We start from the raw sequence: 27157 nt of genomic DNA on the forward strand, positions 1-27157 counted from the left end.
GTCAAAAAACTTTCATTACTGGCAATTCTCTTTTCCACCGCTAGATGGTGGTGTACTGCAGTATTACCAATGACATAATTTCTCTCAAAGTTAAAAGCCCTAGAAGTGCCTGTGTTGCTTGCTGGGTGCAGTGGCGTGTGCTTGTAATCCAAGCTACTGGGAGGCTGAGGCTGGGGGATAGTTTGAGCTCAAGAGTTCTGAGCTGTAGAATTCTGCTTTTTTTTATCTTAAAAAAACACTGAAAACAAGCGTGTCAAGACAAGAGGAGGCTGAACTTACAGTCCACGGTGAGTGACTGACAACAACACAGAAATGCACCAATATCATTTTGAGTTGTGTATAGAATATCTCAAAATTGTTCTTCACTTTACACCACTGTTTTCAGTGATATTTTAAGAAGAAAAACAAGGGCAATTCTACTTAACTTTGCCAATCAGGTCCAAGTGAAAACAGCTTTGGGGGCATGAAAGACTGGGCTGTATTGTTCAGGCTGCACTGCAGTGTCTATTCACAGGCGCGAACCCACTACTGAGCGGCACAGGGGCTTTGACCTGCAGGTATGGGGGCTTGAGGTGTTCTCCTGGGGAGACAGGCCCTGGCCTCATGGCCTCGACCTCCTCCTGCCGTGACTTCCATTTGGAGGTCATGGTGGTCATAGTGTCCCCGAACAGGCCCGCCTGGGAGATGGGCTGGTCGAGGACCCCTCTCCAGGTCGGACAATTTGGTGAAATTCAGCCACAACGGCGAGGAGGGCCGAGCTGGTCAAGATGAGTGTTGTGTTGGAAAAGACTGACACGCACACACGTTTCAACGTCAAAACATACTCTGCCTTTTACTCAAGTCTCACACAGTACAGATCATACTTCCTTGTTCTAGAGCGCACTCCGCGCGTAAACTCAACATCCCATAATAACCACACCTCTTAAAGGGACCTAACCTCTATATAGGAACATACAGCAAACCCCCTGTATACAGTGTGTTATTAGAACATAACAATGAGGGCCTCATAAGTGATGTTGCGGAATTCCGCCATTTTCTCTGGTGTAGGTGCGTCCTTTTCGGCTCTAAAGAGCTCGGTAACAGAGGCACCCAGGAGTCCGGAGGCGTTGAGGGCTCGTGTCGCTGAGCCCAGGACGTAGTAGGCCCTCCTATTCATGAGGGAGAATTCCCTGTCGTGCTTCGCCATGAATCCCGACCCACGCACCAGGCCCGCTGTCCCTGAAGATAGGAGGTGTGCTGCAAGACCCCTCTCCATCTGGCGAAGGGCTTCTAGCCCCTTGTCCTTCTTCTCAGCACAATCCAAGTGCTTGAGGGATGGGACGGGGGCAGAGTAGGGTTTGTCTTCTGCGTGAAGGTCAGAGTGCTGGGGGTGGGGTCTGTTTGGCCCTGGCTCCGCCAAGGCCATCAAACAGGCGGGCCTGTGGTGTGGCTCGTTCCTCCGACACTGTCTGTCTCTCTTACACTGTCTCCCTCTCAGCTTTCCTACTGTCTGTCTCTCCTAAACTGCCTTCCTCCCAGCCTTCCTACTGTCCATCTCTCCTACACTGTCTCTCTCGCATACTTCCTATACTTTCTCTCTCCTACACTGTCTCCCTCTCTGTCTCTTTAAACTGTCTCCTCTCTTGGCTTCCCTTCTGTCTGACTAAATGTTTAAAGGAAAAACATTTATACTGAGTATCGCGCCAGTGTTGTGCACCAAATATAGCAGATTTGTGTGTAAACTGAGGAGTGTGTTCAAGAAGCAGTAGTGCAGGATATTATTCAATGATACATTAATTTAACAGTTACTGCGGGTGCTCTAATGCAGTGGTTCCCAAACTTTTTAGCTTTGATGTCTCCCTTGGACCCAGACTAGTGAAAATAGCAGATCTACAAGCTGCGACACGTTGTGAGCTTGTAGATCTGCTATTTTCAGCTATCTTCTTAAAAGTTTATTTATTTATGGAACTTCTTTGATTTTGTTTTGTATGTATGCATTTCTTTCTTTCTTTTTTATTTCTGAACATTTTAGTTTTAGATTTTTTTTTTTACCTTTTGAAACGATTTAAAACATTGTAGGAAGTGAAAAAATGTTTTATATTTACTCGCGACCCATCAAAAGTTGAAGTTCAGGTTGAAGTCCAGTGTACCGGATCACTCACCCTCTAGCACTGCCTGACTAGGACACCACCACCCTTTTCCATTTCAAGGATCCCCAGTTTGATTGATAATATGCATTATTCCACATTCCTTCATTTGATGTCATTTTCATCTCTGGGTCCCTGATCTACAATGTAAAATTGTCAGTGTTCATTTAATTTAGCCTGCACAAAAACACATTTCATAAAGTTGATTCTGATTCTGAACTGTGAGTGGTTCCATTTGCACACCCAGAGTTACAGTTGTCATTTGGTTCCCAACTTTTTTGCTGGAGACCTCCTGGGATCCTTTCAAGTTCCCCTGGGGGTCCCCGGACCCCACATTGAAAACCGCTAATCTAGGGCCTTTGGAACACCTTACAGATTTCCATAAGAAATCTGGGGGTGGTTACCTGGGTTACGCAATATTTCTGATCAGAGCACGTTAGGCCATTCTGGAGCTGTGTGAAACTCCATATTTGGGCATGATCGACTTCTTATTTGTGACGAGAGATTCTAGGCAGCTCGACTTAAAAGCTGCTACACAGGTGAGGGCCAATAGAGAGACAGACCTTCACGACCTCAAGCAGATCGAGAGAGTTGATAATTCCGGATTGCATACAATCAGACATCTTTGGTTCCGTTCTTAGCAGACACATTTCCAGTGTTTCCGCATCTTTTAGAAATGGCGTGTATCAGCAGTCTCCTGTCTGAAGAGCAGTTCCTGTGTTCTATCTGTCTGGATGTGTTCACTGATCCAGTCGCCATTCCATGTGGACACAACTACTGCAAAACATGTATCACGCATAACTGGGATCGTGGTAGCGAACGGTGTGAGTGCCCCATTTGTAAGGAGGTTTTTGACCGTCGACCCGAGCTGAGGGTCAACACTTTCATATCTGAGATAGTTGCCCAGTTTCGAGAGTCAGTTCAAGTTAAAACCGACACAAACCAAGAACCTGCTGAACCAGATGAAGTGTCCTGTGACGTCTGTACTGAAACCAAGCTGAAGGCCCTGAAGTCCTGCCTTGTTTGTCAGATCTCCTACTGCGAGACTCACCTGGAGCCTCACCGGAGAGTCACAGTGTTACAACGACACAAACTAATTGACCCTGTAAAGAACCTGGAAGACATGATGTGCAAGAAACATGACAGGCCTCTGGAGCTGTTCTGTAAGACTGACCACATGTGCGTTTGTCAGTTCTGCACCGAATCAGACCACAAGCTACATCAAATTGTATCTCTGGCAGATGAATGTGAAGGAAAGAAGGCTGAGCTGAGAAAGACAGAGGCTGAAGTCCAGCAGATGATCCAGGAGAGACAACTGAAGATTCAGGAGGTCAAACACTCTGTAGAGCTCAGCAGGAAAGAGACGGGCAAAGAGATTGAAGACACATGTGTGCAGGTCTTCACTGCTTTGATGAACTGTGTTGAAAAGCATAAAACAACAGAGAAACAGGCTAAAGGCTTCATTAAAGAGCTGGAAAAGGACATATCTGAGTTAAAGAAGAGAAGCGCTGAGCTGGAGCAGCTCTCACACACTGAAGACCACCTCCATCTCCTCCAGAACTACACCTCCATCAACACCCCTCCACCCACCAAGGACTGGACAAAGGTCAATGCCCACCAGATTTTATATGAGGGGACCGTGAGGACAACAGTGGCTCAGCTGGAGAAGACACTCGGTAAAGAGATGGAGAAGCTGTATGATGCTGAGCTAGGGAGGATCCAACAATATGCAGTGGATGTAACTCTGGACCCCGATACAGCACAGCGCTATCTCCTACTGTCTGAAGATGGAAAGCAAGTGAATTTTGGAGACGTAAAGAAGAATCTTCCAAACAACAAAGAGAGATTCTCTTCCTGTCCCAATGTCTTAGGACAAAGCTTCTCGGGCAAATTTTACTATGAGGTTCAGGTTAAAGAGAAGACATGCTGGACTATAGGAGTGGCCAGAGAGTCCATCAAGAGGAAGGGACCCATCACACTGAGCCCCAAAAATGGTTACTGGACTATATCGTTTAGAAATGGAAATGAGTGCTGGGCTGCTGCTGGCCCTCCTGTCCTCCTCCCTGTAAGAGAGAAGCTCCAGAAAGTCGGGGTGTTTGTGGATTATGAGGAAGGTCTGGTCTCCTTTTATGATGTGGAGGCCAGAGTTCATGTCTACTCTTTCACTGGCGGCACCTTCACTGAGAAACTATATCCCTACTTCAGTCCATGTTTCAACAAAAGTGGTAAAAACTCTGCTCCTCTGATCATCTCTCCACTCAATCACACAGATTAGACGTATCCTCTGCTTTATATGAAACTCGGGCGCCCTACGGGAGCCCGGCCCGCTAGCCGCGTACGGGGCTCTAGTGAGGGCGCGCTTATTTTGGGGTACCAAAATCGTGGGATAAAATTTTCCAAAAGAAAATTTACAAAAAAAATAATAGATGAGGGACCCTCTGGGGGTCCCAGGACCCCCTGGGAGTGTTGGGACCCCCGGCCCGCTAGCTACGCACGGGGCTCTAGTGAGGGCGCGCTTATTTTGGGGTAAAAAATTCCAAAAGGAGGTAAAAAAAAACAACAAAAAAAAAAAAGATGAGGGACCCCCTGGGGGTCCCCGGACCCCCTGGGAGTGTTGGGACCCCCTGGGAGTGTTGGGACCCCCGCGGACCCCCGTGAAACATGGCGAACCCCTTCGGCTGTTTTTTCTTTTTTCATGAAGGTGGTTGCTTGTTTCTGGCGCACATCTGGCAACGCTGACCTGCTGCTTGTCTTTTGCCGACGTGGCAACCCAGATGGCGAGTCGTCTGTTGTTGTAGGGAGATTACAAAAGCAGCTGCGTGGTGTTGGTTGTCTTTGGGATGTACATGGCACGTGAATGACGGACATATTAGCGTGAGTGTGGTGTGATAGAGACATGACTAAAGTGAAAGCAACGGCGTGGTTCAAACAAAAAGGTAAGCAAGAGGGGGGGGTGGTGAAGCGAAGGACGCGCTTCTGTTGTTGTTGTTGTGGCGATGCAGAGATTTAACCTGCGCTGCTTGGTTTTATGCTTTATCCAACATGACAGCCATGTAAACAAACAACCAATGTCATTTACAACTAAACGTTGCTCTCAAGAATGTTTTTGAAAACATTTGAAGTGAGAAATAGACGATGCAATAACCGAAAAGTGATTGTATTTGATCCACTGCACTTCCTTGTTTATCGTGGCTCAAAACGCTCGCCCCAACACACAGTCGCCCCGAGGCAAATCCGGCGGTATTACAGGCAAATCGGCAGTATATAGAATGGGGGGCGAGTGTGTTTTGGGGCGAGTTTTTATTTATTTTGTCATTTGTTTTCCGAGGCGAACTTGTCCGCCCAGCCCAATACTTATGGAATACTTTCATTGCCTAAAGCAAGGAAATACTTCGTTTTGTTGTTACTTTTGGGTAAATTTATTTATGTATTTATTAAGTAGCCGTGTAATAAGCGGGATAATGGTGGTTAATCGCCCTGAAGGGTTTAAATTTCAATAATGACTACCTCCCCATGCATTATCCCTTGCATACTTTTGCGAGCGAAGACCGCTGATTTCAATGGCCGCCGCTTCGTGTTGTTTCGGCTGTGGCCGTCGGCGTTCGGTTGTGCTGACGGTAAACGGTGCGAAAGTGTTTCCCCGTCCGGTGTGGTCGTAATGTGGTGAGTAGAATTAATTATGTTGCGAGGTGGAAAATGTGTAGTGAGCAATGAGAAGTACCCTACGCCACCCGTAAATTCGGGTGGCGTAGTGGCTGGTGTTGTGGTGACATGTCATATTTAGTTGTTGTGTTTAGTCGAAATCAATGCTGTGGGTATGGCGTCAGCGGCGAGAGGTGCAAATCAATGGAGTGGGTGTGGCGTCAGCGGCGGAAGTCAATCTCCCTTTATATAAGTAGATGGTTAATTTTAATTTAAGACAACAAATGTGTATATTTAAGCGTTAATTTAAGGGGTTTCCAATCAACTGTGTTAAATGGTCCTTACAAATGTAATACATTTGTTCCAGTACAGCTGCAAACAGAGCTCTCCATTGAACCCTTTAGTTGAATGTGTTGCATGTGTATAAAACTAGCGCTGAAATATCTTTTTTTTCTCTTGCTAAAAAGACATTAACCCTGGCAGTCCTATTTTGGGCATGTTGCCATCGTTGACAAAAAAACAAAACATCAACACAATCTAAATAATCAATCAATCAATCAATCAATCAATCAATCAATCAATCAATCAATCAATCCATCAATCCATCCATCCATCCATCAATCAATCAATCAATCGCTCTCTCTAGGTCGTCCTCAGACGAGCCCTCCATCGTTGCTTCCAGTCATCCCGGTTCTCCATACATCTGGTCAGTTTGTTGGTACTTTGCGCTCCTGCATCATTCTTGAGTACATCCACGTATGCACAGAAACAATCAATATTATTGATTTCAGCTGTTACATTTCCAAACATGCAAACATGACCCGCTTTAATTACTTCAGTCTATATTAGTAGCTTAATGACTAGTATTAACATTCTATTGTCTTTTTTATGTCCAATGTATTTAAGTTCATAAAGTTAAAAATAAGTATAACTAAATGCATTTGAAATTAATGAAAATGTTAGTTTTCAGGATTCCAATTCAAAAATAGCAAAAAAATATCAGGATTACAATTCAAAAATAGCAAAAATAGCAGATCCACAAGCTCAAACGCGTCGCAGCGCGACACGTTTTGAGCTTGTAGATCTGCTACTTTTGCTACTTTTATGTGACAAAGCATAATATGCAATGTGTCCCTCTGGAGTGAGTGTGGAAATATAGTGGCCCTCTCCATCAGCAAAGTTGCCCACCACTGATCTGGACCCTGGTGGTCCCCAGACCCAGTTTTGAGAAACACTGCACCAACTGTTTGTTTCCTTGCTCCCCACACCAGTGATGAAGTAGGTGACCTTGCATGCCCCAAGAAGGGACACCAGCCAGAGTTAAACTGGTTAAAGAAAAGGACCGGTCGGTGTCAGTGTGGCCTCATCCGGCGTAGAATCTGTGCTCTCTTTACAAGAGAGGCCGTATTTGAGGACCATGACAGACTGTCTGTGATCTGATACAGTGGTGGAAAAAGTACTCAAATGTTTTACTTAAGTAAAAGTATCAATACTGCAAGGTAGAAATACTCTGTTACAAGCAAAAGTCCGGAATTCAAAATGTACTTGAGTAAAAGTGCAAAAGTATTGGTATCAAAAAATACATAAAGTACAAAAGTAAAAGTACTCATTGTGCATAATGACCCATTTCACAAGTTCAAAATGTATAAATAATCTTTTGAAAACAGCCGATCTTCAAGCTTCAAGATCTACAAGCTCACAATGCGTCGCGAAGCGACACATTGTGAGCTTGTAGATCTGCTATTTTCAAATGGTCGATATACATATAGGGCTGAAGTGTGGTGTGTTTGTGGTGTGTTTTGCGATATTAATCGAAGTCTAAGTTTTCAAATAATTGTAGTAAAAGTATAATATTTGCCTCTGAGATGTAGTGGAGTAGAGGTATAAGTACTGAAATTGGAAATACTCCAGTAAAGTGAAAATACCTCAAAATTGTACTTAAGTACAGTACTTAAGTAAATGTACTGAGTTACTTTACACCTCTGGATCTGTACCCCCAGGAACGTGGTACTACCTCCACTGCAGTGTCATTTATGAGAAGTTGTGCGTGACTGTGCTGGTTCCGTCTGAAGTCGACAATGATCTCCTTTGTCTTGTTGACATTCAGGACCAGGTTGTGTGTGTTGCACCGGTCCACCAACCGTCTCACTTCCCCTGTAGGCGCTCTCGTTCTCGTCCCATTTGGTTATTATTATCTGTTTCCTGAGTCTTTTCATCTGATCTGAACTGAGAAAATATATAATATATTAGAGAATGTCTGAAACGCTGTAATACTGTCCAGGCCAGCTGTGTCAACATCATGTTATACCCAGGGTGTTCTTGGGGCATGTAAGGTCAAACATATCCTTTGCATGCTACAGGTGCCAGTTTCCCACATTGCCCAGTAGGTCACGTGATCATGTACACAAGCTGTTGCATAACCGACCAGACGCTTTCTGTGTGTTTAACCTACAGTACTCTAAATTAAAGAACATTCAGCTGGATCTCAAGGTGTTGATGGATGGATAGGATACATTACAACATGGAGAGATACATCATATGGTCTGCCACCGTTCTGGTGGTCTTGTCCAGTATTTCCACAGATGGTAAATGCATTTGTTTAGTTTTTTGTCACTTGTGTCATTCAGTAATCAGTTGCATTTTGTCTGATATTTTAGATAATCTGTGTTTGCCTTACAGTGGTTCTGGATATTTTAATGATCAATCAATCGATTGTGTTCTGGCTTGGATCAGGAAAAACTAACATTGTATAATTTAAGTTCCTATTTATCTATTTCATCACAATGAAAATACAAATGTCAAGCTTTTAAAGAAAAAAAATATTTATTTTATAATTTTTTAAATAGTAATGCTATATCAATACAATTTGAGTGTTTTGCCAATTATTTGGGGGTCCACTTACAATATGCTCACGTCCTACCAGTGGCTCCGGGCCCCCGGCCAACAGGTTGAGAACCAGTGCTGTAGGAGCCATGAATTGGTTTATTGTTATTATGATTATGTTTGGTTATTGTTATTTAAATATTTGGTCAATGCCCTGTCACTGGTGTGTGTGAGGGGATGAGTGAGTGACGGGCATAGGGGAGGATACCTGGTTACCTCAAAAGCACCACCTGACTACCTGCTGAGTGACAGACAGAGAGAGAGAGGGGGTGTTTGGGAGCCTACTTTTTGTTGACCGCTTTATACTTTATTTTGCTTTATTGTTTGATTACTGTGATCGCCTTGCTATGAGTTTAAGCACCTTTAATTACGTTCTTTTTTGTTGCTTTAATAAACCCCTTAAAACGCATCGTTTGGATCCAGTGAATCTCCTTTTGTTTGTAGCGCGTCACACAATAGATCTGGCCCATCTCATCGCCTCTCGCGACTTATTTTAGTTTAGTTCTGTGCAGTCGCATACATTGTCAACAAAAAACGGTAATGTTGATAGCATCAAACAGCAGAAGACGCACAGGATCAAGATCGGATCAAGTGGACATGAATTAAAGACGGTCGGAGACACAGACGGAGCACAACAAACATTTCGTGAGTCACGGTCAAAGTCAACCTCAAAGTCAGGTACGATTTCGGGCTGTATAATAAAGGAAGGAATACAGTTTGCATATTCTTTAGTCCATTGGGGACGATGGAATGCCTGATCACAGGTTGAGTTGACAAAGCTAACTGAATGATAATAAGCCTCCGTGCTGCGCTGTCAATAAAGGATTCTCCGCTGGCCCTTTAAATCCGCTGCTCCGTCTATTTAAAAGGCTGTTGCGCTGCTGATGTATGAATTGAATACATACCATAAATGTTTTCTGGATAAGTTTCCTTTCAATCTGTGGAATGTGGATGTGTTAAATGGCACAATTAATTGAGAAGGAAAATTAAAAGGAAAAATGAGTGATTTAAATACTGAGGAGGTTACCAGTTCTCAATCTGAAATGGAACGTGGGAAAAGAGAAATCACACTCACGGCAAAGGCAATGCTGAATAAAATTGAAAAGCTTGAACGGGAACGTTCAGTGTCTGTCAATAAGATGAAAGCACTCATACCGCAAATAAAGTCCTTCATGGAAAAAAGGGGAAATGTTTTGCGAGTGGAATCTCTACTGGTGACTTTGAATGAGCATAATGCAAATGCCATAATGTCTCATAATGGGTTATTGTCTATATTACCCGAAGAGGAAGAGGAAAAGGAAAGACAAAACGAATGGTTTTCCAGCATTTCAAAATATAGCAATTTATTTAAAGGTGAAGTGGAAAATTGGTTGAATGAATCAAAGGAAACAGGACATGTGTCTGACAGTGGTGCGCAAACTCAACACATGACACATGAACTTCAAGATGATGTACAGCCAAACGACAGTATTTCGAATGTGGGAAGAAAATCAAGAACGCAAAATTCTACTGCTTCAAAACTGTCTTCTGCATGTCTGAGGGCTCAAGCTGAATTGGCAGCCTTACAGATCAGACAGACCCTGTTAAAGGACAGTCATGAACTTGAGGCTGAGGAGGAAACGTTGCGTAAAAGAAATCATGAGCTTGAAGCTGAGAAGGAAATGCTGCGCAAAAGAAAGGAGCAGATGCAGTTGGATGCGGACGTGGCAGCACAAATGGCCAAATTAAATGTGTTAAAATCTCAAAGTGTCATAAGTGGGAGATCCTCTAAAACAAGACATGCAGATGGAATGAATTCTTATGTGGAAAAAACGCAAGGAAAAGCACAAACCCTCAGTGCTAATGCCAGTCCATTCACACCAAGAATGTCACAAAATCAAGTGGACACAGGAACAAAGCCTAAAGACAAAAATACCTCTCAGTTCATTCATTCATTTCATTCACAATCACAGCCTCTGTCAGTTATGTACTCTGGACCTAAGCCACGCCCACTTCCAAGCAATCATGAAAACACATCAATGCAACATGTCTCAAATGTAACTACAACTCATCATGGAAATGCAAATGTTAATTCTGACTATGTTAATTCTGGAAATGAAAATGCAAATAATGGTCAAAATGACATGCTTGGTATTATGAGGAAACAAAATGAAATAACCACACTGTTAATACAGCAGCAATGCATCTCATCTTTGCCAAAGAGGGAGGTACCAATCTATGATGGGGATCCATTAAAGTATCATGCTTTTATGAGGGCTTTTGAGAATGGAGTGGAAAATAATACTCAAAATTACAGTGACCGTCTATATTACCTGGAGCAGCAGACAAAGGGTCTCCCCAGGGAACTGGTTAGGAGCTGCCAGCACCTGGACCCTGCAAGAGGGTATGCTAAAGCTAAGGATCTATTGAGAGAGGAGTTTGGAAACGAGCAGAAAATAGCATCTGCATACATGGACAAGGCTCTTTCATGGCAACCCATTAAGAATGAAGATGTGAAAGCTCTTCAAGAGTACAGCCTTTTTCTTAAAGGCTGCTGTAACGCCATGGAAGAGGTGCAATATTTACATGAGCTGGACATGCCTGCAAATATGCTGACCATTATAAGGAAGTTACCATACAAATACCGGGACAAGTGGAGAAATGTAGCCTGTGACCTACAGGCAAGGCACAAACGAAGAGCTACATTTATGGACATCACTGATTTCATTGGGAAACAATTGAAAATCTTAACTGACCCAGTATTTGGAAACATACAGGATGTTCCATCACTAACCACAACTAAAGGTGTGAGTAAATACACTCCACAACCTCGTTCTGGAATGAAGGGAACTAGCTTTGCCACTACTGTGACCCCTGTGAAACCCATGACTCGGTTTGGAACTAAAGAAAAGGAACATGTTCCAATAAGGAAGGACTGTCTTTTCTGTGGAGAAGGACATATGTTGGATTTGTGCCCCCAGTTGGGAAAAATACCACACAAAGAGAAGATAGGCTTCTTGAGAGAAAAAGGTGTATGTTTCGGCTGTCTGTGTATTGGACACATAAGCAAAGATTGCCGAAAACGGATTACCTGTGAAAAATGTGGTCTCAAACATCCAACTGTACTTCACATCACTTCAAGAGAAAGGTACAAAGACTCTGACCAAGCTGAAAGGAAATCGGGGATATCAGTGGACAGCACACTAATGTCGAGTGGTCTTACTGGGGCTGGTGACACTGACAACTGTAAACTGCCAATTGTTCCAGTATATGTGAAGTCCAAGAAGGGCAGTAAGATTGTTACCACCTATGCTTTCTTGGACCCAGGAAGCTCTGCAGTGTTCTGTACCGAAGCTCTAATGCACAAACTTGACCTTACAGGGAGGAAGGTACATATTCTCTTGCGGACAATGGGACAAGAGAAAGTTGTCACTAGCTACAGTGTGCCAGGACTGGAAGTAGCTGGCTTGAATGAGGAGCACTTCTGTGAACTTCCCAAGGCTTACACACAGGTGTGCATGCCTGTCCACAAGGGGAATATTCCGAGACAGAAGGATCTTCAGGGATGGCCTCATTTAAAACAAGTTCATCTGCCTGAGATTGATGCCGACATCGAGCTGTTGATAGGGACAAATGTTCCTGAGGCTTTGGAACCATTGCAGGTCATTCGCAGTGTAAATAATGGTCCTTATGCCATCAGGACGATGCTGGGCTGGACTGTGAACGGACCGCTGACAGGAGACGGCGATGATGCAATGGCTTGTCATCAGCCAGAGTTAACGGTGAACAGGGTGTCTGTTTTGAACTTGGATGAACTTTGGGAGCAGCAGTTTAAGACAGATTTCCCTGAATGCATTACTGAGGAACAAACTGCCATGTCGAGAGAAGATCATGCATACATGGAACTGGTCACAAACTCGGCACAATTACTGAACGGCCATTATCAGATCGGCTTACCGTTGAGGAGAAGGGACATCAGCATGCCAAATAATAAGAAAATTGTTGAGCAGCGTGCCTTACATCTGAAGAAGAGGCTTCAGAAGGATTCCTCATTCCATGCTGAGTATACAGCCTTCATGAACGACCTCGTTGCCAAGGGTTATACCGAAAGGGTGACTGAAGAGAATCAGGAGCGTAGTGATGGTAAGATCTGGTACATCCCACACCATGGTGTTTACCATCCTACCAAAAAGAAGCTTAGAGTGGTGTTTGATTGTGGAGCGAGTTTCCAGGGAACATCACTTAATGCTCAGCTCCTACAGGGACCGGATCTTACAAGTTCATTAATAGGAGTAGTGACTAGATTCCGGAAAGAACCAGTGGTAATCATGGCAGACATCGAAGCCATGTTTCACCAGGTAAGAGTGCCCGCAGAGGATGCTGATTTGTTGAGGTTCCTCTGGTGGCCTGATGGCGATTTAAATCAAGACCCTGTTGACTTCAGGATGATGGTGCACCTTTTCGGGGCAACATCTTCCCCCAGTTGTGCCAACTTTGCTCTCAGGAAATCTGCAGAAGACAATAAGGAACAGTTCAGCCAGGAGGCAGTGGATAAGGTCCTTCATTGCTTCTATGTTGACGACTGTCTTGTGTCAGTGGCTTCAGAAGCGGAAGCAGTGTCACTTTATCACGAACTTGTCTCCATCTGTGCTAAGGGTGGATTTCGGCTTGTGAAATGGATAAGCAACAGTCGTGATGTTCTGACTGCAATACCTGAAAGTCACAGAGCAAAGACCATGAAAGGGTTGGACATGGACCAAGGTTTGCTAGCTGCGGAGAGAGTACTTGGTGTGGAATGGTGCATCCAGTCTGATACGTTCAAGTTCAAAATCCTGATGAAAGACAGACCACTCACCAGAAGAGGAATTCTCTCAACAGTCAGCTCTGTCTATGATCCTCTTGGCATCTTGAGTCCTGTCGTACTTTCTGCAAAGAAGATCATAAGGGATCTGTGCAGGAGAGCACTTGGATGGGATGATGCGATACCTGAGTCAGTTGCCCAGAAGTGGACAAGTTGGCTTGATGAACTTCACCAATTGGAGAAATGTAACATCGTGAGATGTCTGAAACCTGTGGATTTTGGAGAAATAATCACAGCACAGTTACATCATTTCTGTGACGCAAGTGAGGAAGGCTATGGAGTAGTGACTTACCTCGTCTCCAAAAACGCACACTCACAAGTACACAGTGCCTTTGTCATGGGAAAGGCTAGGGTAGCTCCATTAAAAGTTGTCACCATCCCACGAATGGAGCTCATTGCTGCCACCATGGCAAGTCGTATGGATGTCTTGTGGAGGAAAGAGCTGCACATGGATCTTGAAGCTTCTGTATTCTGGACAGATAGCGCTTCAGTGCTCAAATACATCCGGAACGAGACTTCCAGGTTCAAAATCTTCGTTGCCAACAGAGTTTCTGAGATTCTTAAGTCTTCACAACCATCTCAATGGAGGTATGTGGAGACTGCAAGTAACCCAGCTGATATTGCCTCCAGGGGTGCGAAAGTGGAGGCATTCCTTAAGTATACAACATGGCTGTCAGGACCTCACTTTCTTTTGCAACCTGAGAGTGAGTGGCCCGCCAATCCTGACGATTCTCATCGACTTCCATCAGATGACCCGGAGGTCAAGAAAGCTGTGGCAGCCAATGCTGTGCAGGCCAGAGAGGAGGTTGATGCAGTGACTCCCATGATCCATTACTTTGACTCTTGGACCCGTCTGAGAAAGTCGGTAGCTTGGATCTTGAGGTTTAAGACTTGGCTCTTGTCTCTTTGTGAGAGGAGGAGGCAAGTGAAAATCGACCTTGAACAGTCTGACTTGGATGTGGACCAAAAGAGATGTTCATTGGAAAAGACTATGGAAACCTTTAAGAGGGAAACGGTTTCAAGTTATCTATCAGTGGAGGAGCTTGCGCAGGCAGAATTGGAAATCATCAAGTTCAGCCAACTGAAGAGGTTTCCAGAGGAATTCACCAGGCTGCACAAAGGCAAAAGTGTGAAGGAGCAAAGTCACATCTACTCACTCTGCCCACTGATGGAAGATGGTGTCATGAGAGTTGGTGGTCGGCTCAGTAAGTCATCTATGCCGGCAGAAGCTAAGCATCCTGTAATACTCTCTAAGGACATGCACCTCTCAACCATTCTTCTGAGGCACATTCATCATGAGGTGGGACATAGTGGACGGAACCACATGTTGTCTAAGTTGCGTGAAAGATACTGGATCACTGGAGCCAGTACAGCTATAAGGAAAGTATTATCGAAGTGTGTCATCTGTCGAAGGTTGAATGCTCAGCCAGTGTCTCAGCAGATGGCTGACTTACCGTTGGAAAGAGTTACTCCAGAGGAACCCCCGTTTTCTCGTGTTGGAGTAGACTACTTTGGCCCTTTCGAGGTGAAGAGCAGAAGGAGTGTAGTGAAGAGATATGGAGTCATTTTTACTTGCTTAGCCATACGAGCGATCCATATTGAAGTGGCACCTTCACTGGACACTGATGCATTCATAAATGCGTTGAGACGCTTCATAGCGAGGCGTGGACAAGTTCAAGAGTTGCGCTCTGATAACGGGACGAATTTCAAGGGAGCAGAGCGGGAATTGAGAACAGCCATTGAACAATGGAATCAGTCACAGATTAACAATGTTCTTCTTCAGAAGGGAATAAAATGGAATTTCAACCCCCCAGGGGGCTCACATCATGGAGGATCTTGGGAGAGGCTAATAAGATCAATAAGGAAAGTCCTCAATTCCACCTTGAATGTACAAAGTCTGGACGAAGAAGGCCTTCACACTGTTCTCTGTGAAGTGGAAGCCATCATCAATGGCCGTCCAATAACGACAGCATCCACGGATCCTAATGATCTAGAGGCGCTGACGCCAAACCACCTGTTGCTTTTAAAGACCTTACCATCTTTGCCACCTGGAGTCTTCCAACAGTCGGACATCTATTCTCGCAGGCGATGGAGGCAGACTCAATATATGTCAGACCTGTTTTGGAAGAGATGGCTTAAAGAGTACTTACCTCAACTGCAGGAGCGCCAGCGATGGTCAGGAGTGAAACGCAACATTGTCCCAGGAGATATAGTGCTTATTGTGGACAACACTGCACCTCGGAACTCCTGGCTCATGGGACGAGTCGTACAAACCTTTCCTGACAAAAAGGGCTTTGTGCGTCAGGTTCGTATTAAAACAAAGAACAGCTGCCTGGATCGGCCAATAACGAAGATCTGCTTGATCCAGGAGTCCGAAGAGGATTAATGCATGGACAATGTCATGACCTGTAGGATTCAGGTTGAAGATGGATTACAATTATTTCTTGGATTACAATTATTGCTTGGATTTGACCTTTTGACAATTTTTTGACTTTTGACCCTTTGACTTTGCGACGAGAGTGTTTACTCTGAAAATGACTATTTGCGCGGGAACTTCTGGCCTTACGAACAATGACTCGTTTCGCGATCTGCTGAAGAAAAGAAGATTTTGTCTTATGTGAAAAAGAAAAAAGTTTGGGACTCTGATTACTGTTATTTATTTCATGTTCTCCTATTATGCATTTTTGATGTAATTATTAAGTCATAACCTAATAATTAGGGGCTGGCGTGTAGGAGCCATGAATTGGTTTATTGTTATTATGATTATGTTTGGTTATTGTTATTTATATATTTGGTCAATGCCCTGTCACTGGTGTGTGTGAGGGGATGAGTGAGTGACGGGCATAGGGGAGGATACCTGGTTACCTCAAAAGCACCACCTGACTACCTGCTGAGTGACAGACAGAGAGAGAGAGGGGGTGTTTGGGAGCCTACTTTTTGTTGACCGCTTTATACTTTATTTTGCTTTATTGTTTGATTACTGTGATCGCCTTGCTATGAGTTTAAGCACCTTTAATTACGTTCTTTTTTGTTGCTTTAATAAACCCCTTAAAACGCATCGTTTGGATCCAGTGAATCTCCTTTTGTTTGTAGCGCGTCACACAATAGATCTGGCCCATCTCATCGCCTCTCGCGACTTATTTTAGTTTAGTTCTGTGCAGTCGCATACAAGTGCCTTAGTTTATGTTTTGGTGTTGGGATGATTCCAGGTAAAGTGTATCCACTTGGGGGGGAAATATTTCCCAAGGTGTTGAGGCTTAAAGGTAGGGTAAGTGATTTGCGTTGGTTAAAATAATTGTTAAATAGCTCTATATTCTGATAGTACTCATTGCTATAGAGTGTTTGTTCAGTATTAGGAGTCTCCTTGTCTCTCCACCTCTTTATTAAACAGAAAATGCATTTTCGTTTCAGTTTCAGTTTCATTTCCAATTTTATCCAACCAGGACAGAGAACTGAATCAGGATACAGATTAAACAAGTGAAATTGGAAGTGATGACACTAAGAAATGAGCAGATAAAATTGGAACTGGAACACTATACAAATCAAGCTTAAAAATGGGTACTTTCTCCTGATTGGCTGAGATTTTGACACCTACCGAAAAATGTATTTTCTGTTTATTAAAGAGCTGGAGAGACAGGGAGACATCTGTTACTGAAAAAACACTCTATAGCAATGATTACAATCAGAATATAGTATTTTAACCTTTTAACAAAATACTTTTTGTTTTAAAGAAATATCACTTACCCTACCTTTAACAGTAAGATTTCAATCTATCTAGTTATTGGGTATCAATGCATTAACACATGCTGTAACATCACCAGTACCATTACTGTAAATTGTACACACACATTCTTAGAGGAACAACTCAGTAAATCCAGGAGAATTCATTTAACTTTTAACCCCTTCCAACCTGGCATTCCTATTTTAGGCATGATGTCATTCTAAAAAACAAAACAAAAAACAAACAAACAAAGAACAAAGGGAGATTTACAAACTCTTCTGACAAAATACTGTATATGGTGCTTAAAAACAAGTGTCCATTTTTACAATTTCCTATTTAAAGTCATCCTGTGTAACATACATTTTAGTAGTGTTTTTGGTGACATCTCTCGTCTCCGTTGTCATTTTGGTGTTTCTCTATATGGAAGTAGGCCTACTGCTCAAAAAGGAATGCTGCAGGGTTCTCACCAAGAATCTTTTGTAACGTTGAAATACATAAATAAATACATTTGCGGTGCATTTCCGATGCCTATATCATTTGTTGCGCGAGTATTGGGAGCAGATACTCGCAAATAAAAATAGCGTTTCATAGTGTTTAGAGAAGTTGTCAAAAACACATTCATGCGGAATGGTTGTGAAAAATATACCAGATTATAAGATTTTATCAAAAATAACTTTTGTTTAATTGAAAAGGTACACAGTATGACTTAGTTTAAATCAACACTCCCCATTCTACTGTGTAGAACTGTCTTACAAATCATGTCAGTAATGTGTGGTCCTTGTTCATCTCTTAGCTTCGCCCAGTAACTGGCACATGAATGAGTTCATCAAGGCCATAAAGGAAGTGGAGGAGGCCAACCCGGGGCTGAAGCCCATAGCTGTGCTGCAGAGCCTGCGCAGGGCAGCTGGTCTGAAGGACGGATTCATTCAACACTTCCTTGGTAGCTCGTCCTCTGATGGAGCCGTGATGGAGGCTGGTCTCTCAGATTACTTTGGCAGGGCTATACACCACACGGTGACCGAGGATGGCAGAGAAGAGGGAGTGGTCCTGACTTCAGATGGAACCACAGTTGCCCTCAGACCCCTCCTCCAGGGCATCGAAGTCGGGCTCCTCTCCAAGATTACGGGCCGTGTTAAGGGTCTGTACCCCCTCACGCTGGCCAGAGACCTGGCTCTCTCTTTCAGGGACTTCCACAGGTCTGTCACCCCCCAGCGCCTGGGCTCAGATGGCTGCTGGGACAGCATCTCTACACCTGTCAACTTCAGCCTTTCCGGTCCGATCTCCCGCATCACTACCGCCATGGTCAATGGAGGTATGGATGGTGTGATTGTAGGGATGGAGGTCTCATCCGCCCAGTCTGGAAGTCCTCCTGTCAAACTGAGCAGTCTGCTGAGCTCATACTACTGCCACCGCCTGGAAGGGGATGGATCCGACACCGCTCCGGTCCTTGTCAGCCAGCGTCGCAGGGAGAACTTCCAAGAGCTGGTCAGACCTCCTCTCCTGGCCAGGCAGATAGTGAGATCTACTGCCCTGCAGCGGAGGCTAGGGGGAGAACCCAAGATGGACGTGAGGGAGAAGAAGGAGCTGATTGTTGTGGTGAATGAGGGGATGAAAGAATTTGTCCACAAATACATGGGTAACAGACCACATTGATGTGACTCACACAATGTTTATTTAAAGCCAAACTAAACTTTCTTAGGGGTTTGACTTGGGTATAGTTACCTTGCCATGATGTAACAAGGTATTGGCGAGATGTCTTCAATAGTTGAAATTTGAATTAGGAAAGAGATCCGGACTGGATCCGTGCATGCAGATCCAGATCTTCAAATGTTAAAATAAACAGAAATGTGACATTTTCATAAATGCGAAGTCAGGATTCATAATGTGACAGAATCCTCTTTGTTTGCATTTTGTGTGCTAAAAGAGTGGCTTCACTGTTTCACTGTGTAATGTAACTCAATGGGGAGACTATTTGGGATTTTTATCAACGGAGCAGCTATTCAAGATGTCTCACCTTTAGCTTTAGCTTTAGCAGAACTGTGTGCAAAGCAATTGAGCACACTAGACCCGTGATATTGTTCTTTGACTTTGAATAAACTATAGCTCTTGGATGTTACTGTCTAAAATCTAGGCTTAAAGCAGTCAAGTTGCACATACAGTATAGGTCTTACAACAGAGTAGACCAAGTCAAGTCGCAAGTCCAGAGTTTTGCAACTTAAAGCCATAGGACACGTGCTAAAATAATGACTTTGAGAGCTGTTTCTGGTTGCAATTAAGAGGAGCCTATTTTGAATAGTGACATGTTTTATATCTTTGGAGTTACGTCATGGCAAGGTATTGAAGGTAACTACACAACCCAAACCTCTACCAAAGTGTCCTATATTGCTTTTTAAGTTTTACTGTATGTGTTATACTTCTTCGTCAGTGTCTCACAAAATAGCTCATCATGAACATCTCTTCCTGTGTGTGTGTGTGTGTGTGTGTGTGTGTGTGTGTGTGTGTGTGTGTGTGTGTGTGTGTGTGTGTGTGTGTGTGTGTGTGTGTGTGTGTGTGTGTGTGTGTGTGTGTGTGTGTGTGTGTGTGTGCGCGTGCGTGCGTGCGTGCGTGTGTGTGCTTGTGTGTGTCCTCTCATCACAGACTGCCCAGCCATCATTCCACGGTGTATGTGGGGCGCAGAGCCCTACAGAGGGACTCCGACGCCCCTGTCCCTCCCTCTGGCCTTCGTTTACATCCACCACACCTCTACACCCAGCCAGCCCTGTCTGACCTTTGAACAGTGTTCTGCTGACATGAGGGCCATGCAGCGTTTCCATCAGGACGACAGAGGCTGGGACGACATTGGATACAGGTAGAAACAGTGATTCTCAATGTCCGGGGGGTCCAAGGGGTCCTTGAGGAGGTTCCAGGGGGTCCTCAGCTAAATGATTGACAGTATGGGCCTGTAACGCCGAGAGTGTATTCAAACATTTGTACACTCTCTTTAAATTAAATTAACAGTGAGGATTTTACAGCATAGATTTTAGCCTCTGTCGTTTTTACCTAACCAGTCCCTAACTTAAGATAAGTACCGAGCGTTCCGCGGAAGGAAAAAAAAGGGTCCAACTTGGTTGTTGTACCGACCATTCCGGTTACCGTGGAAATCGGTCACATCAGGGATACAACAGGAGCACACTGTACACGGACAAAGGCTATGATCCTGATAAATTGTAATCTATATAAATCTTTGTTTCCCTTAAGCTTTGTTGCCGGTGCTGATGGTTATATATACGAGGGGAGAGGATGGGATTGGCAAGGTGCCCACACCTATGGCCACAACACCAAAGGCTACGGGGTTTCGTTCATCGGTGACTATTCCTCCAGCCTGCCTTCCCAGCAGGCCATGGGGCTGGTGAGAGACCGTCTGACATCCTGCGCCGTCAGTGGCGGTCAGCTGGTGGCCAACTTCACCATTCAGGGTCACAGACAGGTTGTGAACACGTCCTGTCCCGGGGACACTCTCTACAGAGAGATCAGAGGTTGGGAACACTTTGGGGTGAGTGAGTTATTGGGGGTCAAGCAACCGTTTTTATGGGTCGCAAGTAACAACTTTTTAATGTGTCCTATATATATACTCGATCTATCATAATGTATTTATAGTTTGGGTCCCAGCCAGGGAGACACCAAATTTCTCTTTTGGTTCTGAAGCTGAAAAAGTTTGGGAACCATGCACTGCATACTAAAAGGATCATCTTGTGCTGTGTGCTTATCTATAGGGCATGTATGCATTCCTGATGGTCATTTGTTTATGTTTTTTTGTTTTGACAGGAAGTCAATGAATGACAAACATGCTCCACCACATGAAGAGCCATGGACACACCAAAGTTTTAATAAATAAATAATTGAAATATTGGTGTCACTGCTGTTTCCTAGACCCTTTCAGAACCCTCTATACCTATTTCGCATTTGGACCGACATCCCAAATACAAAAAAAGGTATACAGGGTTCCAAAAGGGGCTATTCTGTTTTCTAAATACTGTATTCATGACATCTTGTGAAAGGTTGAGCACCATGAGTTGAAACAATTTAGAGTAGCAGCCACTAGAGAGCGCCATATGCATCAAATTGAGTAGTAATCTGGTATTGATAGATACATTTAGAAATGTTGTAAAGGGTTGTGAGCATGATGTGCTATTTTCAGTGGTGCACAACTAAGTATAAATCAGACTTTTGAAGATCATTAATGCTAAATATGAATTAAAATAAAATAAAAGGTGAGGTTGGAAATATGCTAGTGGTCCAGAGCTGAAGGGGAAAAAAGGATCTATTCCTGTCCCACAGTTATCCTTATTCCCTAGGGAGCGAGGGGCTGTGTTGCTCCTGCACTTGTCCTCCATCCCATCCTGATTGAAGAGCAGTGGTATGTAGGACCTTCTGTTTTTATTTAAAACATTTTCTTTATTTTCTTTAATGTCTATTAACTAACTACCGAAAAAAATGTTTAAGGTTTGCTCATTTAAACGTCTGTAGTTTAAAGAACAAGGTTCAAGAGTTATGTACTATTTTACATGAAATTGATATTCATATTATGGCTGTGTCAGAAACCATGGAGGATGCAGTTGTTTCAATTCAAGGTTGTAATATATTTAGATTGGACAGAGACAGGTATGGGGGAGGTACTGCTTTTTACATTCAAAATCATATTCCAGCTAAAATAAGGAAAGATCTAGGTATGATTGGAGTAGAAGCCTTATGGCTCCAAGTTCATATCTGAAACCTATATTGACATGCTGTTGTTATAGGCCACCATGCTCTAATGCTGAATATCACATGCATGATGCTGGAGAATGTAACCGATAATGATTGAGATTTATATTCTTGGTGATATGAATAAGACTGGTTGTCCAATAATTGCACATTGAAAAGGAAGTTGAGCAATGCAGCTACATTATGCAACTTATCTCAAGTCATAGGTGTACCCACAAGAATCAATGTCAATAGGGACAGAACGGGCACGTCAACGTGCATTGATCACTTTTTTACAAATTGTTTTGAAAAATGTTCTAAAGATGTTTCGGTACCTGTGGGCTTCAGTGACCACAGTATAGTCGCTTATGTGAAAACAAAGGTTCCTAAAGCAGGGCCTAAAGTAATTCATAGAAGAACATATAAAACCTTTTTGGAAAATGATTTTTACTTCTGATGTAGAAAATATTGAGTGGCATACTGTGCTTGAGAAGATGCATGTAAATGCTGTACTAGACTTTATGAATTTATTTTCTGCAGTGTGTGATAAACATGCTCCAATTAAGAAGCTCACTGTTACTGTAGATCACTTAAAGCACCTTGGCTGGACGAGGAACTGAGAAACTGGATGAGAGAAAGTGACCTACTGAAAAAAGCTGCCATCATGTCAGATCATGTAACAGATTGGCAAGCCTACCTCTCACTAATAATTTAACTACATTAAATATTAAAATAGAAAAAAATATTACTATCATTCTAAATTTGAGGATGCTATGGGTAGAAGTAAAATGGCCAAAACACCTTCATTTATTGAACTGAATGGAGAATTAATTACTAAACCATCTGACATTGCAAACTACTTCAATAATTACTTCCTCAGTAGTGAACACACTAAGACATCAAATGCTGCCTGTGAGTGGTGGGCTGTCCTCCAAAGCTATAATTAAAAACAATCATATGATGTGTGTTATGTATTGTGTGTTCAAGCCTATCAGTGTTGATTTTATGGTAAAGCTACTTCACACAATTAAGTGTTATAAACCTTATAATATCTCAAATTCATATAGTGCTTTTCTGAGTACCCAAAGACGCTTTACATGGGGGCATGAGAAAACAACAAATAGAAACAACTGTATTGGGGGGGGGGACACTTAAGACTAAGCAATAAAACCTTGTGGGTTTGATAATATTGATGGCTGACTGCTTCAGCTATCAGCTAAATCAATTGCCCCCCCACATTTGACTCCCAGAAATGTTCTTTCAAAATTAAACTTACAGTAAGGAAGCAGTTTTGTAACTTATTCATGTAAGAGTGAGCAGACAAATGAAACTAAATGGGCACATTTTCTAATAAAGATGACTCACCAGATGTACCAGATTTTGCCTGATACACTGATATACTCTTCTTGAGATTCTAATTTCTGGGGAATTCTAGCTTTTGGCTTTGCTACAATTAGCTCTGGGAATTGTGCCTGACAACTCATCCAGAACATGGGAGAGAGTGTGTGTGTGTGTGTGTGTGTGTGTGTGTGTGTGTGTGTGTGTGTGTGTGTGTGTGTGTGTGTGTGTGTGTGTGTGTGTGTGTGTGTGTGTGTGTGTGTGTGTGTGTGTGTGTGTGTGTGTGTGTGTGTGTGTGTGTGTGTGTGTGTGTGTGTGTGTGTGTGCGTGCGTGCGTGCGTGCGTGCGTGCAAATAGCTGAAACCATGTCCCACATCTTAAATGGATGCCATGTATACAGGGGACTCTGCAGTACATAATAGTGGACGCTTCCATTTACAGGTCCTCCATCAGGCAATATAAGCATTCTCACAGCACAGACCATGTAGGGTCTTGTATATGACCCCAACCTGTTTGAACATTTTGAAGTGGTCAAAGCTAAAAAAAATGAGCCTCCGGAGTATGTTACAATGATGATATGAGTGAGGCTTCCTGTCAAACACTTTGAGCGCACTTTTGTAGAGCTGTTCAATGGGTTTGAGAATCGTCACGCCTGTGCACGACCAGTTTGTAAAACAGTATTCAATGTGTGATAGGATCATACAGTGAAGATACGATCTGGCAGCTCCAACTGTCAGGAAGGGTCTAATTTGTTTAAAATTTTGAGGGTTGAATTTAATCGTATTTGTGACTTTCTTCACATGTTTTTTAAAAGTTAGGGTTGAGTCTAATATGACTCCAAGGTACTTGAACTATGGGACAAGTTCAAGTTCCTCCCCACCCAGAAACACATTTGAGGACTCTAACACAACTGGTCTTTTGGAGAATGCCATGCAGACTGTCTTTTTGGCATTCAAGAGCAGAATCTATAAGCCAGTCTTGAATGCTTGTCAGAGCTGAGGTTAAGATTATTGACACATCTGCATAGCTTTTACCATGGGCAAGCACAACAGCATCATCTGCATACATCTGGATATGTAGATTATTACATACTTCAGGAAGGTCATTTATGTACAGTGAGAACAGAATTGGACCTAGTATTGAGCCCTGGGGGACACCGACCGAACATGTGTGGTAGGGGGATTTAACATTGTTTACACTTACACACTGTTTTCTGCTGGATAGATAGGAACTAAACCATTGTATAGCTTCTGGAGAAAAATTTAAATGTGTTAATTTGGACAGGAGGACCCGGTGACAGACGGTGTCGAACGCCTTCTTGAAGTCCAGGAACACCGCCATTGCACAGGGAGCTCTGTTCAAAGCACACTTACATTTTTCTATGAATAGGCAGTTTGCTGATTCAGTGGAGTGATAGGCCCGAAACCCAAACTGCATGGGATGTAGTGGGGTGTGGCCTTTGTCTAGGTGTTTGATGATAGATTTGACAATCCACTTTTCAGCCACCTTTAATATAACTGGTAGGATGCTTATGGGTCTATAGTTTGATATGTCAGTTTTAGCGCCAGATTTGTAGATTGGTGTTATTACAGCAACTTTCCATTGAGGAGGAACAGTGCGTTGTCTGATGGACAGGTTTACCAGATGTGTGATCGGTGCCACCAGAGAGTCTGCATTTGTTTTTAAAAAGTTTGTATCGAGACCATAGGCATCCTTGGCTTTGGATGCTTTCAGTGATCTGATGATGTTTGCCACCTCGGTTTCCGTAATTTCCTCCAGATTAAAGATGGGGAGGTATTTTTGGACAGGGCGGGGTACAAACTTTGAGGGATTAAACATTTGTGTTATTTCTCTAACAGAGTTTAGAAAAAACATAATTAGGGTACTAGCAAGGGTTTGGGGATCTTTCACCAGGGCGTTGTCTATTTTTAGTTCTAAGCTTGTTTTGTTTGTAATATTTCCCTGTCAGTTTGTTAATGCACTCCCAGACTTTCTTACCATTTCCTTTAGCACTCTCTATGATATAGATATAAAATGTTGCTTTTGCCTTCCTTAGGAATTGGGTGACTTGGTTTCGTACATGGGCAAATTTCTGCCTGTCAGTTGTTAAACCAGACTTTAATTCAATATCATCACCACTTGTGTAGATGTCATCCCACTCAACCCTGTTGTAGATTCTTTGGGATGGTGCTGACCATTGGTTGGGGCTGGGTTTTACTGAACCGTTGTTTTTTTTGGCGAAAAATATTATATTACGGTCTGACACAGCGTGCGTGTGTGTGCTTGTGTGTGTCCTCTCATCACAGACTGCCCAGCCATCATTCCACGGTGTATGTGGGGCGCAGAGCCCTACAGAGGGACTCCGACGCCCCTGTCCCTCCCTCTGGCCTTCGTTTACATCCACCACACCTCTACACCCAGCCAGCCCTGTCTGACCTTTGAACAGTGTTCTGCTGACATGAGGGCCATGCAGCGTTTCCATCAGGACGACAGAGGCTGGGACGACATTGGATACAGGTAGAAACAGTGATTCTCAATGTCCGGGGGGTCCAAGGGGTCCTTGAGGAGGTTCCAGGGGGTCCTCAGCTAAATGATTGACAGTATGGGCCTGTAACGCCGAGAGTGTATTCAAACATTTGTACACTCTCTTTAAATTAAATTAACAGTGAGGATTTTACAGCATAGATTTTAGCCTCTGTCGTTTTTACCTAACCAGTCCCTAACTTAAGATAAGTACCGAGCGTTCCGCGGAAGGAAAAAAAAGGGTCCAACTTGGTTGTTGTACCGACCATTCCGGTTACCGTGGAAATCGGTCACATCAGGGATACAACAGGAGCACACTGTACACGGACAAAGGCTATGATCCTGATAAATTGTAATCTATATAAATCTTTGTTTCCCTTAAGCTTTGTTGCCGTGCTGATGGTTATATATACGAGGGGAGAGGATGGGATTGGCAAGGTGCCCACACCTATGGCCACAACACCAAAGGCTACGGGGTTTCGTTCATCGGTGACTATTCCTCCAGCCTGCCTTCCCAGCAGGCCATGGGGCTGGTGAGAGACCGTCTGACATCCTGCGCCGTCAGTGGCGGTCAGCTGGTGGCCAACTTCACCATTCAGGGTCACAGACAGGTTGTGAACACGTCCTGTCCCGGGGACACTCTCTACAGAGAGATCAGAGGTTGGGAACACTTTGGGGTGAGTGAGTTATTGGGGGTCAAGCAACCGTTTTTATGGGTCGCAAGTAACAACTTTTTAATGTGTCCTATATATATACTCGATCTATCATAATGTATTTATAGTTTGGGTCCCAGCCAGGGAGACACCAAATTTCTCTTTTGGTTCTGAAGCTGAAAAAGTTTGGGAACCATGCACTGCATACTAAAAGGATCATCTTGTGCTGTGTGCTTATCTATAGGGCATGTATGCATTCCTGATGGTCATTTGTTTATGTTTTTTTGTTTTGACAGGAAGTCAATGAATGACAAACATGCTCCACCACATGAAGAGCCATGGACACACCAAAGTTTTAATAAATAAATAATTGAAATATTGGTGTCACTGCTGTTTCCTAGACCCTTTCAGAACCCTCTATACCTATTTCGCATTTGGACCGACATCCCAAATACAAAAAAAGGTATACAGGGTTCCAAAAGGGGCTATTCTGTTTTCTAAATACTGTATTCATGACATCTTGTGAAAGGTTGAGCACCATGAGTTGAAACAATTTAGAGTAGCAGCCACTAGAGAGCGCCATATGCATCAAATTGAGTAGTAATCTGGTATTGATAGATACATTTAGAAATGTTGTAAAGGGTTGTGAGCATGATGTGCTATTTTCAGTGGTGCACAACTAAGTATAAATCAGACTTTTGAAGATCAT

General features: G+C 43.4%; 3 protein-coding genes across 3 annotated transcripts; all 3 read left to right on the forward strand.

Annotated features, from left to right (window-relative positions):
- Positions 1 to 2802: 2802 nt before the first annotated feature.
- LOC308099621 (zinc finger protein RFP-like) lies at positions 2803 to 4401 on the forward strand (the record flags this gene model as incomplete). Its single annotated transcript, XM_080448359.1, has 1 exon — positions 2803 to 4401. One exon carries the CDS (start codon positions 2803 to 2805, stop codon positions 4399 to 4401), a length of 1599 nt encoding a protein of 532 aa, XP_080304485.1.
- A 3844-nt stretch (positions 4402 to 8245) lies between these two features.
- On the forward strand, positions 8246 to 21066 carry LOC308098851 (N-acetylmuramoyl-L-alanine amidase-like). The gene is made up of 5 exons (XM_080447316.1): positions 8246 to 8353; positions 18006 to 18848; positions 19850 to 20060; positions 20450 to 20744; positions 21017 to 21066. The coding sequence occupies exons 1-5, from the start codon at positions 8269 to 8271 to the stop codon at positions 21029 to 21031; spliced, it is 1449 nt and encodes a 482-aa protein (XP_080303442.1). The 5' UTR covers positions 8246 to 8268; the 3' UTR covers positions 21032 to 21066.
- Positions 21067 to 25456: 4390 nt separating this feature from the next.
- Positions 25457 to 26794, forward strand: LOC308099622 (N-acetylmuramoyl-L-alanine amidase-like; the record flags this gene model as incomplete). The annotated part of the gene is given in 5 exon segments (XM_080448360.1): positions 25457 to 25472; positions 25579 to 25789; positions 26179 to 26186; positions 26189 to 26472; positions 26745 to 26794. Coding segments are annotated over 5 exon segments (534 nt in total). The 3' UTR covers positions 26760 to 26794.
- Between the last annotated feature and the right edge of the window lie 363 nt (positions 26795 to 27157).

This window comes from Gymnoscopelus braueri (assembly GCF_963280865.1).
Source record: "Gymnoscopelus braueri genome assembly, chromosome: 13".
NCBI lineage: Eukaryota > Metazoa > Chordata > Actinopteri > Myctophiformes > Myctophidae > Gymnoscopelus > Gymnoscopelus braueri.